At 35.7% G+C, this 12,235-nt stretch overlaps 2 protein-coding genes across 7 annotated transcripts; one reads left to right on the forward strand and one right to left on the reverse strand.

Annotated features, from left to right (window-relative positions):
* The first annotated feature begins 2,920 nt into the window (after window positions 1–2,920).
* Window positions 2,921–9,515, forward strand: LOC125220983 (poly(A)-specific ribonuclease PARN-like). Of its 6 annotated transcripts, XR_007176360.1 has the most exons (12): window positions 2,921–3,254; window positions 3,782–3,912; window positions 4,010–4,195; window positions 4,265–4,383; window positions 4,471–4,581; window positions 4,659–4,773; window positions 4,874–5,089; window positions 5,227–6,257; window positions 6,402–8,459; window positions 8,591–8,717; window positions 8,842–8,944; window positions 9,048–9,515. XR_007176360.1 is itself a non-coding variant. In XM_048123116.1 (8 exons), exons 1-8 carry the CDS (start codon window positions 2,938–2,940, stop codon window positions 5,874–5,876), a joined length of 1,845 nt encoding a protein of 614 aa, XP_047979073.1. In that variant the 5' UTR covers window positions 2,921–2,937; the 3' UTR covers window positions 5,877–6,358. The 6 variants fall into 6 exon arrangements, 1 of the variants encoding a protein (XP_047979073.1); XR_007176359.1 differs by having other exon boundaries at window positions 6,402–8,717; XR_007176361.1 differs by having other exon boundaries at window positions 6,479–8,717.
* LOC125195230 (linoleate 9S-lipoxygenase 6-like) lies at window positions 6,499–11,889 on the reverse strand. Its single transcript, XM_048093412.1, has 9 exons — window positions 11,640–11,889; window positions 9,165–9,454; window positions 8,846–9,086; window positions 8,427–8,771; window positions 8,270–8,355; window positions 8,067–8,156; window positions 7,697–7,998; window positions 7,352–7,615; window positions 6,499–7,267 (listed from the first exon to the last, which is right to left on the reverse strand). The coding sequence occupies exons 1-9, from the start codon at window positions 11,887–11,889 to the stop codon at window positions 6,499–6,501; spliced, it is 2,637 nt and encodes an 878-aa protein (XP_047949369.1).
* Window positions 11,890–12,235: the final 346 nt, after the last annotated feature.

A 12,235-nucleotide genomic window follows, 5' to 3' on the forward strand; every position in this document is an offset into this window, starting at 1 on the left:
CATACCCTATAGTAGGCTCGAATGAACTGTCTAAAACAATAATAGAATGACCTAACTTGTATCTGTAATGACCTCCATCCTCTATATTTTATTCTCATCCTTCGGTTTTAATCTAATTAAAATTTGGTTGAAATTAATTAGTCCTTATCTCTATATACCATATATATATTGCTACAAGATAAAATAGTATATTTGAGTTTTTAAACTTTAAATTTGTACTTGTTGGAATCTAAATTGTTGATCCTATATAACAAATTAAAAGAACATATTTATTTATATGACCTCGATTACAATTTACATAATAGTAAGACTTAAAAGAAAAATAGTTTTCAGTATTAAGATTAAAAGTTAGAAGCTTAGTGCTCATTTTGATATATAAAATTTATTTAGTTGAAATAAATTATACTACTACTAGTATTCATTTAGTACTATATCTTTTGAGAAATTAACCCTTGAAATAAATACACACAAAATAGAAGTAATTTAATTATTTAATACAGCATATTTTACCTTTATTTCATGTTGGTACAAAATGTGTGAAGCTTACATAAATCATACAAAAGTCTAGGACTGTCAAAATGAATATCGGGTATCTAATCCCCGATATCCAAACCCGAAAAAGTCGGATAGTTGGATACCCGAAACCCGATTTTTCGGGTATCGGATCAGGATCGGGTAGTGAGAATTTTGAATTATCGGGTATCGGGTTACCCGATATCCGATCGGGTATACCCGAATTATCCGATTTATCCGATTAATTTTTTAAAATTAATAAATTATATTTTTATTATAATCAAATGTCATTTAATTTCTTAACTAAAATTTAATTAACACTTAATAGTTAGCATATAAGATATGTAATTTAATTTTTTAATTATATTTTAATTTCATTGACTCGTGATATTTTGAATTTTTGATGATATTATTGTTAGATCTTGATTCTTATGAATTATTGAATTGTGATATTTATAAAGGATGAATGTTTGAACTTATTAATTTTGATGGTTATTGACTTATTGTGGATGGATAAAAGATGTTAATATGTGGAGTATATAACTTATGAATTTTGTATTTTTCAAAGTTTGTAGTTATTTTCTTTTAAATTCGAACTACTACAAGAATTTTGTATTCCTATAAATTTGTAGTTATTTTCTCTTAAATTTGAGCTACTATAAGAATTTTGTATTTCTAAAAGTTTGTAATTATTTTTACTTGAATACTAGTACTTCAACTTTGTATTAAATTTGAATTAAATAATATTAAATAAATTCTAAAAGTTTGTAGTTAGTTTTCAAAAATAAAATAAAATAAAAATTCAAAATCACAATTGGGACTGGATACCCGAGTCGGGTATCTGGGTACCCGAAATTAAATTCGGGTCGGGTATCGGGTATTGGATTTTGGGAATTTCGGGATCGGGTACCCAAAAATTTCGGATTGGGTATCCGCGGGTACCCAATTTGACAGGCCTACTAGGGCTGTCAAATTGGGTATCTGCGGATACCCGACTTGAAAATTTCGGGTACCCGATCCCAAATTTCCCAAAATCTAATACTCATACCCGATCCAAAAATAATTTCGGGTACCCAGATACCCGACTCGGGTATCTAGTCCCAAAAAATCGGGTATCCAATCCCAACGGATTTTTTAAATATTCTTTTATTAGTTTTTAAAGAAAATTAACTACAAAATTTTATTTAGAAATACAAAGTTGAAGTAGTTTGAGTTTAAGATAAAAAAAAAACTACTACTATAAATTATTAGAAATAAAAAATTCATAAGTTATAACATCCATCCCTAAATGTGACTTAAGAGTGACGGATTTCGGGAGTACATTTGATTTTTTATATAATAAAATAGATACATAATTTATTAAATTCAAAATAAATTAAAAAATCGGTTAATTAAAGTACTTTGGGTATACCTGATCGGATATCAGATTACACGATACCCAATAATCCAAAAATCTTATACCCGAACCCGATACTAAAATCAGAAATATCGGGTAACTAGATCAATTACTCGATATTTCGGGTTCGGATATCGGGTATCCAATTCTCGATATTCATTTTGACACCCCTGGTTATTTCAACATCAAAGTTTGTACTTATCGCAATAATCAATATCAAAAAATAAAGGCAAAACACATTCTTAGGTCCTTATACTTTAATCAAAATGTTCATTAGGTTCTCGTACATTTTTTTGGTTTTAATAGGTCCTCATACCTTTCTCATAAATTTCATCACATCCTCGTACAATTTTTTCGTTTTAGTAAGTCCTTATACTTTGATTATAACTTTTATTAGGTTCTTATACAATTTTTTATTTTAAAATATCTTTTACTTTTATCTTAGATAATAATTTATATTTAATTAAATTTAATGAACCTCTTAGTTTTATTATTTAAATTATCTTATGATTATAAATATTCAGGAAATGTATCTTTCAATATAAATATAAATAATAAATTGAAAATTATATATTTATTTAAAAAAAAAACTTAGATTTTAATCTTCATCACGGTTAATTTTTTTATTATTCTCTACAACAAGATTATTGAAAAACAAGATGATATTATCTCTATAGACTATGCTAAGTTAAATAATGGAATATTAAAAAGTTCATTAAGTTTAATTAAATTTAGATTATTATCCAAGATAAATGTAAAAAAATCCCTAAAATAAAAGATTGTACAAGGACCTAATGAAAGTAATGATAAAAGTATAATGACCTACTAAAACGAAAAATTGTACGAGGACTTGATAAAAATATAGTGAAAAGTATAAGGACTTATTGAAACGAAAAAATTGTACAAAAACCTAATGAACATTTTGACTAAAGTATAAGGAACTAAGAATATGTTTTTGCACGAAATAAATGAAATAAGGTGAAAAATTTCAATGTATCCGTACTCGTACAGTCGTACTACTTCTGAAAATGTATTTCGGACGCTATTTCTGCTCGCAAACAGCCGCCGGCCACCGCCGCCGCTACCAACGGCCGGTGAAGCAAGTGATTAAATCTAACTTCTCCGAGACTTTAGCTGAAATCAAGGAAAGCATCTTCAGCTCCGATTTCGTAGCGGTTTCGTTGCAGAAGACCGGCAGCTACTCCGCGCCGTGGCAAAAATGCCTCCCGATTGACACGGAGGAGACCGCTTATTTGAAGGCCAAGCGCGCCGCTGAGCGATTTCAGATTCTACAGTTCTCGGTTTGCCCTTTCTCGGTCAAAGCTTCTAAGCTCATCGCCAATCCGTATGCCTTCAACTCTTTGCCATAGCTTTTATAACCTGAATTCAGCATTCCTTTACCTTTTAGAAATGGAAGGATTTTCTTTCCGGCTGCAATTCAATTTAATTCTCCTGCTTGTTTGTCGTTGTTGTGTGGAGAAGGAAGGCATTATGATGGTGAAAATTCCTACCATTCTTAGTGGAGTAGTAATCCAGCCAATTTATGCAAAATTAATGATGCTACGAAGCTATCAATGTTTACTTGGAATTTGAATATCATTGAATTGGTAATTTGGTATAGTAATCTCAGTAAAAAGCCTATTAGGATAATTGATAATTGTTGGATTTTGGCTTCTGAGCTTAATTTGGTCGGTGATCATTGAATGATTCAATATATCCTTCAAGAGTTATAGATGTGGCCGTTTCTATCTAGCAGGAGTTGTAATGACATGTGTAGCTAATAATCTAGAAGCTAAAGTTTGCGAAAATTTATTCATCTGTTGATGTTTAGATGGAAGCATTTCAAATTCAGTTCTCCCACTTCTATTGCAGGTATAACTTCCAGTTGTTTCCGAGGCATGAGGTGAAAGCTGGGATGCCATCTTATGTTTTTTCATGCCAATCATCGAGTTTGGCCTCTATGGCGCAAGAAGGTTTTGATTTCAATGCTTGCATATACAATGGTATGTGGTAGTAGCTCAACTAGACTTTCTCTTTAGCTTGCCTCTATTTCCTGCCTGTTTATTGTGAACCAGGCACATTTCATTTTCTTTCTGACAGGCATATCATACATGTCTAGAGCACAAGAATCAGCTGCAACAGTTCAAACTCGAAGTGTATTACTGAACGGTGGCGGTTTGCTATCTACTTCAGCCTTGTCAGTTGCAGATGTTATATTTTCTGAAAGGATCAAAACTCGAGTTAAGAACTGGATGAATGGTTGTAACAATCAACATAAAACTGAGGGTGAGCAATGTTACATCTTCTTATGATATGCTATTTTTTGCCATTGATATTGTAAGCATGCATCTGAAGTTGCAGATTATCTGATAAGTTCATTGAGGAAACTAGTAGAAAGATCTGAAAACTATGGTTCCAGACCATCCTTGACCATAGATGTCTGCAGTGAACGCCAGGTGCAGCTTACATCGGAGGTGAGTTTACCGGAATAACTACAGTTCATGCAAGATGCATTTTGATGCTTGTTTTCTGTCTTTTGATTTTCTGGATATGAGTTACAGGCGTTGAAAGAGTTTGTTAATATTGTACTAGTACGTCCTCCGGCAAAAGCAGGGGTAGAGGCTGTTCAAGTTGTTTTGACGTGTTCAGAAGAAGATAAGAATCTTCTTGTGGTAAATAAATTGATCTAGATCGTTGCAAGGTGTATGTTGATTTAACGAATTTTTTTAATTTTCATTTTACAATGTAGAAAGAAATTCAAGATCTGGAAGAGGAGCAGAGAAGGCTTGTTAGTGGCTTTCGAGAGGTGATAGACTTGATTTCTACTTCTCAGAGGCCGGTTGTTGTGCACAACTCACTTAACGGTCCGTCTCTGCTTTAAATCATTGTATTCATTTCAGAACCCAATATCTGCCAATGTTCATATTAATGCCCTGCACTTTTGTTGTTGTGTTTTTCCCCCAGATTTTGCTTTCATACATGAAAAGTTCCTTGCTCCACTTCCTCCAACTACAAATGAATTCTCGAGTTCTTTGCTTTCGGTTTTTCCTCATATACTCGATGTCAACCATCTTATGAAAGAACTTGGATTATTTGATAAAATGAATAACTTGTCATCAGCCATTTCCTATCTGGATAGTAGGTTCTCTGCGTCAGTAGATATGGAAGTTTCTTATGAAGGTAGGTACTCAAGTACATCAAATCACATACTTAACTCGAAAGTCTTTCCTATAATCTACTTGTCCTGATTTTGATAGTATTGATGTGTTTTATTAAAACATAGGTGTTAATTAATAAGTGATGACTTCCTTTTTCAGCGGAGAAGACAGACTGTGTCGATGTTCATAGGCATAGTGTTATGAAAGTATGCCAGTTGTTTGTTAAATTGTGCTCTATACTGAAAATCTCTTTAGAGATTCCTGAAGGAGGTCATACCCATTTGCCTGCTTTACTTCAATGCAGTTCCAATATGTTTTGTTCAAGTGATGTTAGAGATCCTTGCAATGATGACGTGAGAATTTGGACATCCAAAAGTAGAACGGTTAGCTTAAGAAATTTGGTATTCTTGTGGGGGTTTAGAAAGGGAATGTCGGCCCAAGATCTGAAAGACGTTCTGTGTAATTCACATGATGTTTTCTCGGAAGAATTTGATGTTAAGATGGTGGATAGGAAATGTGCTATAGTTGTTTTCTGGACTCCTGGTTTCTCAAAAAGTTTTCTTGGGATAATGGATTCTGGAGAACGATTCTCTAATAAGCTGGAAAATATGATATTCGAAGGCCTGAAAGCTGCAGATTACGAGACATATAGAAGAGTTTGCAAATCTGATTTGTGGAAACCAGATCTAGCAGAGTGCTTGGCCCAAGCCACAGATGAAACCAAAGTATTTTCTGGAGCCAAGATGCAGCAGGAGAAATCAGTAATATGCTGGAATAATGATGAGATGATTAATCTGGATGAACTTTAACATTCATCATTTTCATGGCATCACCTGGAATAGGGCCTGTTAAACTATTGTCCAATTTCTACGCACTGTGATGGGTTAAGATGCCCCACGTACAGATTTTCAGTTGATGAATATCTTGAAAGCCATGGCGTACCCGTTGGCACTTAATAAGTTCCATTCAAGAACTTGGACAGCCATCCACGCTCAATTTGACCGTTATCTTCCAGTTCCATTCTTGGTGAGGGATCTCTACTGCTCGAATGATTAGCTACTGAAGATGGATGCCGTTGAGTTACTTGAGTACAGTTGCATATGAAGTGCTTTTCCTGGGCTTTAGTCTCCTGCAGCTAAAGAAGATTGAAAGCTACAGTTGTAATTCCACCTGTTGACGATAGTCACAAGGTTTAGCATTGCTATTTTTGTCATTCAGAACTAAGAGTTATGTTTGTATAACAAGCTGTAAAGATCTTAAATTATAAATTACAGACACGTTTTTTTGCAAATGATGCTGAGATGTGTTGTTTGTTTGTTTGTTTGTCTGTCCAGTTAGATTCAATGGTATCACAAACTCAAACTTGCTCTCAGATTCACACAACGTTGCTATTTTGTGTTTCATATTACAGCAGCAAGATCTTTGAAGACATCATATGGATATGCTGTTGGGAATTCCACTTCTCGGTACTCCATCACTTGATCCAACCACTGATGTTTCAGGATACAGAAGCTCGTACAGGGAATCATCTTTCCCCCGTCTGTTCTTCAGCTTGGGGTCTCGGTTTCTAACTTGGATTCTTTGCTTCACTTCTTCGAGGTCATCTTTGAAACTTCCGAACATCCGAAGTATCCTTCCATCTGCTATCCATTTCAGTGAAGGCTGTTGCCCTAAGCTCATTTCACCGGACAAGCGCCTTGACAGAACATCAATCACAGCTATTCCAAGAGCCGTCTCAAACTTTTCAGGTAACATACTGAGAAAATATTTGTCTGGATCTATGAGAAGCTCGGCAAACTCCATTGTCCCTTCATATGGAATAGGTTTCCGACATGCTGTTGGACGGTTTGGTGGATAGCCTGCATAGTCGTACTGTCCTAAGCTTATTGCAGCATGATGAGCCGAGACAGTCCATATTAGAGTTGTTATAGTCTCAATCAGTTCAGACACAGTTTTCATTTCATACCACCATGTTTCGTTGCACTTATCCCCATGACCGACATATCTGATCTCCGACCACCACTCTGCAATCTCATTGTCGGACCTTAAAGAGGCGTCATCTTCGTAGAAGTAAGAACAGTATTCTATCACCCAGTTTTTTATGGCTATCCAAATATCAAGTCCATCTGCACCATAGGGATAATCTTGAAAGAGAAGTTCGATGTTTTCTGGCTGATTCGGGTTATATCTGGCAAAACCTCTGAGAAATGTTTTCGTAGAACAGAAGACTGTAAGAGAAGCGCATAAATTTAAGCTATGGCTGTGCAGAAATAATGAATAATACCTTTTGATCAGGTCTGCAGGGAGGCTTTGCTCATCAAATCTCCAGCTTCTGTATAGAGATGATGAGAGCTCCATTGAGATGTCACCGGTAAACAGTATCTTTTCAAGAATTCCTCCAGCATTTACCAACATGCTCCTTGCCAGTGCATTTACTTGCAAGGTGTCTTTGAAATGAGGTTCGAGTAACCGGTGAATGGGGTGCATAGCACTCAACTTCCTTTGAGTTGCAATGATAAATGGCTCGACTACTGCATGTGTATGTAGCCTAGAAAAAGGTGAACTGCTTCAGTAAATGGTTTCAAATACTAAGATCAGAGTGAAATAGCATGATAGTCTCATTGCTCACCAGTGGCTGACTAGATGATGGTAAACTGAGTCTGCTGCTGCTACATGAGCTTTTGCAAGTTGCCAGAGGGCAGCTTCTGTCCCTTCATGTGCTGGACGTAAAACTCTGCTGATTTCCTCATGGTACAAAGAGCCAGGCAAGCTCAGTTCTATGGCTACTGGTTTCAGTGTGCAATCGTCTCTCAAGAAGAGTAACGTGCGTGATGCATAAGCACATACACCCTCATCTCTGTTTATTCTCGTCAAGAATGGCATCAGATAATCATGGTGATCTAACTTGAAAAGTCTCCACTGGTTCATTGCCTGCATATAAACGGTAGAAGATGAAGATTGTAGAGAGTTATTGCATATCAAGATGGATTCCTTTCTACCTCTGTGATTGTCAGACCATCAAGGTTATGCTCTATGTCAGATTCTTTTATCGAACTCTTCACTCCATTGCTGCCTTCTGGAGGGAAATTCTGCAATATATAGAAAACTTGTGTGAATCCGTGTTGATAATAAGTGTAATTGAGAAACAAGGGCTTCAGAAATTCGATCAAAGCTGATGGCTTTTTCATTGTTCGGAGGTTACCTGCAGAGATGAAATTACAGTTGGATTAGTTCCAGCGAGCATCTGCCGTCCAAATTCATTGTCGTCCATACATGCAAATTGGTTCCCTGCGATGCATAACATCTAAATATGTCATAATTCTGATCTTAGTTTTGCATCCAGTGATAAGTAGCATTACCTGCTGCAATCCGAGGCAACTGGAACTTAGCAGGTTTCTCCGTGATCACTTGTTTTAGCTTCTTGAAAAGATCATCTGACAGTTCGTGTTTTAAACGCTTCAACATCCATTCATCAACCGATTGATTTCTGTTTCTCACAAACATCCTATGAATCTGATCGAAGGACTCAAAATGGCTCGTTTCTTGGTTGAAGACCGCTCTTGCTTCAGGCATCACAAAATGGACAGCAGCCCTTACTGCGTTTGTTGTGAATTCAGAGAGTTTCTGTTGGCTAAAGCGCTCATCTGGAGGTACATATATATCCGTATTGAACCATCCATGCAGTCGCTTCTCAGTTCGAGTATCTGCACATATTTATTCTCTCCACATTGAGCTGATGATGCTGAAAGCAAAATCAATTAAAAATATCTGCAGGTACCATAGTTGTTTGAAGGGCGGCCGGTTCTCAACCTACGCGGATATGGAAACGACTGTGTTCCACCTAAAACAGGTCTTCCATATTCAGGGCTTCTTTCAGGTATGCCAAGATCGTTGTAGTAGTCGTAATCATAGACTTGTTCCCATTTTCGTCTTTCTCCGGTTCCATTCCCTCTCAATCTCACGAGTTCGTCTTTTCTCAGTTCCACCAGAGCAGGCGGTGTTTGGCTCGGGAGATAACACTAATGATGAAAAGACACAGAAAATCAAATCACGGTAAAATTCAGCGATCAAGAAGTGCTGTATCTAACAAAACTAACCGTGTTTGGGAAGAAAACACGCTCTTGTTTGGTTAAGTGGAAAGGATAGAGCCACGAGTTGCATTCGAAATGAACTATGTTGTTGTATCCTTGCAAAGATATATTTCGAAGGAAAAACTCGTGTTTGTGCTCGTTTTTCACGGAGATTGCTCCCGGAGCTCCGAAGTCTGGCTCAATTATGAACTCCACTTCATACCGCAGAACTTTACCACAGGAGCTGTTGTCCATTTCCTCTTCGATGCTTCCTTTTTGGAGAACAGCTTTCTGTGTAAGTTTTCCTTTTCCGGTGCCTAGTATTAACATGAGAAAACAATATATTATTTTGATATAATTCACACAAGATGTCTCGAACCCCAACCTATTGGCCAGAGATGAAAATTCTTACCAATTGAGACGCCCGCATATATCTATTTTTTTCTTTTAGCTCGAGAATAGAGTTGTCAAATAAATTGGACCGTGCCAGACCAAGCCTAGGATGCCTACCTGGTTTGAGGCCCAGACCAACTCAAGCACATGTCTGCAGCCCAGTCAAATAGGGCATGTGCTTTAAAGTGGGCCTGGGCTGGGTGTGAGTATTCGTTTTTTTTTTTGTTTGTTTTTTTGGCTAAACCAAACCAAAGCGAAAAATCAAAATTTTATGAAAATGAAACCGAATTCTTCGTAAATTTGAACCCGAAAAACAAAAATTTCATAAATGTATCAAAAAATTAGAACAACTGAAATCTAAACTACTCCCTTTGTCCCACCTTAAGTGCTCTAAATTTTCATTTTGGTTTGTATTTTATTAATTGTCTCACTTTATTTTTACTACTTTTGATAGTGGACTTTAAATTCAACCGACTCATTTTACCCATATTTTATTACAATATTACTATACTCCATCCTACACCAATATAAGTTTGATCGTGCACTAGTTTTAAGATATAGTAAAAGGTGGATTGAAAAGGTTGGTGGAATGTGAGTCATACTTTTATATATTATAATAAAATATGAGTGAGATGTGGGGTCTATTGCCAAAAGTAATAAATAAGCAAATAGGATGAAAATAATACGTAAAAAAGCAAATAGAAATTAATTGGTGGACGGATGAGAATCACAAAATGGGACAATTATTGGTGGACGAAGAGAGTACATAAAAGTATATAACTCACATTCAGCTAACTTTTTCAATCTATTTTCCTTTTAATTTTTCAAAACTCATGTCAGGTCAAAGGTGTATACATATTGGGGGGACGAAGGGAGTACAAAACCGATCTTGAAAAACCGAAATTGCATAATATATCCAAAAAAGAGAAAATCCAAAATTAATTTTCAATTATCAATACAAAATTATATCGTATTAACCAATTAACATATCCAAACAATTGCATTTTTTTATAAAATCTAAATATTATTACAAATTTTAATATTATAAAGAGATATTTGTCTAAAATATCACAACTTTTGCATTTTATTTGTTATTTTCCTACCCAACCTAAATAAGATATCTTCGACGAATAACTTGTTCTATGTGGGCAATCGTGAAATGTTCATGATACTCTCTACCGCTTTTTAAGTTTATGGTAAGTATGATAAAAAAAAAAGTCACGTAGAAACCACATTGATTTAGTAGTGCCAAGTAGGATAAAAAAAATGCACGTAAGTTCGTTGAATATGGTGATTGACCTGCCATGGAAAATAACAAATAAAACGCAAAGTTTGTGATATTTTAGACCAATAAGTTCGTGGGTAACACCAAAATTTGCCAAAGTTTATGGTTTTATGGACCACTATCCCTACTATAAATCAATACAAATAGAATTAGTTTTTAGTACAATATTTCATTAATATAATACTAAAAAGAAATTTATTTTCTTTAATCCGGATTGAATCGAAAAACTGAAATTAGCAAAAAGTTTAAACTGAATTGAATCAAATCGAAAAATCGAAAAAAAAAAAACAAAATGAATTGGATTGGATTTAAATTTTAGTTTGATTCAGATCGGATATTCAATTTTTGGTTATTTTAATCACCCCTGTAATAGTCTGGACTGGATTAACTATTATTGTACAAGTTTATTAAATCAAAATGTGACTAATGTAACTGTGTAAGTCAGTTGGTAAGGCCGTAAGGTCAAAAGTTCAACTGGAACAAAATTTCATATTTTAAGACAAAAGGGTTAACTAGACCTAATTGCTCTGGTGGGCTTCAGGTGGGTATTTCGTGGGATGGGCTTGGACTGGGCTCCTAGTGGGCCTAGTCCTATGTTGGTCTTAGGTTGCAAACATGCCTAATTGGATCCCGTCAAAATCAACAAGCCCAGTCCATGCCCGCTTTGTTTCTCTGGTGGGCTAGCCCGAGTTGGACTGGGTCATCCCGACCCAGTTAACCTCTCTACTCGCAAATAGCTTGCTTAATTTTCAAGGCTACCTAATTACAAAAAACAAGTGACCAATGACTAACTAGAATATCATAAATTTGAACATGGAACTCACCGGGATCAATATCGGAATCACTATACAACCAAACGGTGGCTGCTTTCCCGGGGCCTGATTCGCCACGGCCAACCTGGATGATGATCTCTCCATATATGGTGGCGTTCGGAATGCCAAAACTCTTAACTTTTGCAGGGGTGACGTCGCCTTGGCACTTATTCAGGCAGTTAATGAGGCTTGTGTTCAGGCGGTTAACAAGCCTTGAACACAAGCCTCGTTGTAGCCCTCTATGTTCGCGTCGTTTCTTCATCCTGCCAAACTCATGGATGTTAACTCCATTTTATTGAGGTTTTTTGAAGGCATTGATATTAGAAAAATATCATGTTAAAGAAAGGAAGTGGGTGCAAATCTTGTGTTTTGAGCAAAGGATCGGATTCATTTTCACAATGTTGGACTTCCAATTTAGCTTCTCGGGTTGTAATTGAAAATGTTTAGCTTTGATTGAATTGCAGTGTTAATCTGTTATTGTGATATCTTTATTTAGGAATATGCTTGGAAATTCAAAAAAGGAATAGGAGATCTTGTTTACGTGATGAAGCTTTTTTTGGATTCGATGCATATATCAAATCAAATTGCTCTATCGGACTGATATATAT

This window comes from Salvia hispanica, chromosome 1 (genome assembly GCF_023119035.1).
Source record: "Salvia hispanica cultivar TCC Black 2014 chromosome 1, UniMelb_Shisp_WGS_1.0, whole genome shotgun sequence".
In the NCBI taxonomy this organism is placed as follows: Eukaryota; Viridiplantae; Streptophyta; class Magnoliopsida; order Lamiales; family Lamiaceae; genus Salvia; species Salvia hispanica.

Excerpts from the sequence above, each read along its gene's own strand:
- LOC125220983 (XM_048123116.1), top strand. The coding sequence starts at position 2,938 with ATGTATTTCGGACGCTATTTCTGCTCGCAAACAGCCGCCGGCCACCGC. Across the intron at positions 3,255-3,781 it reads TCTAAGCTCATCGCCAATCC|GTATAACTTCCAGTTGTTTC; the intron begins GTATGCCTTCAA and ends CTTCTATTGCAG. Across the intron at positions 3,913-4,009 it reads CAATGCTTGCATATACAATG|GCATATCATACATGTCTAGA; the intron begins GTATGTGGTAGT and ends TCTTTCTGACAG.
- LOC125195230 (XM_048093412.1), bottom strand. The coding sequence starts at position 11,889 with ATGAAGAAACGACGCGAACATAGAGGGCTACAACGAGGCTTGTGTTCA. Across the intron at positions 9,455-11,639 it reads TGATTCCGATATTGATCCCG|GCACCGGAAAAGGAAAACTT; the intron begins GTGAGTTCCATG and ends TGTTAATACTAG. Across the intron at positions 8,772-8,845 it reads CCGCCCTTCAAACAACTATG|ATACTCGAACTGAGAAGCGA; the intron begins GTACCTGCAGAT and ends AAATATGTGCAG.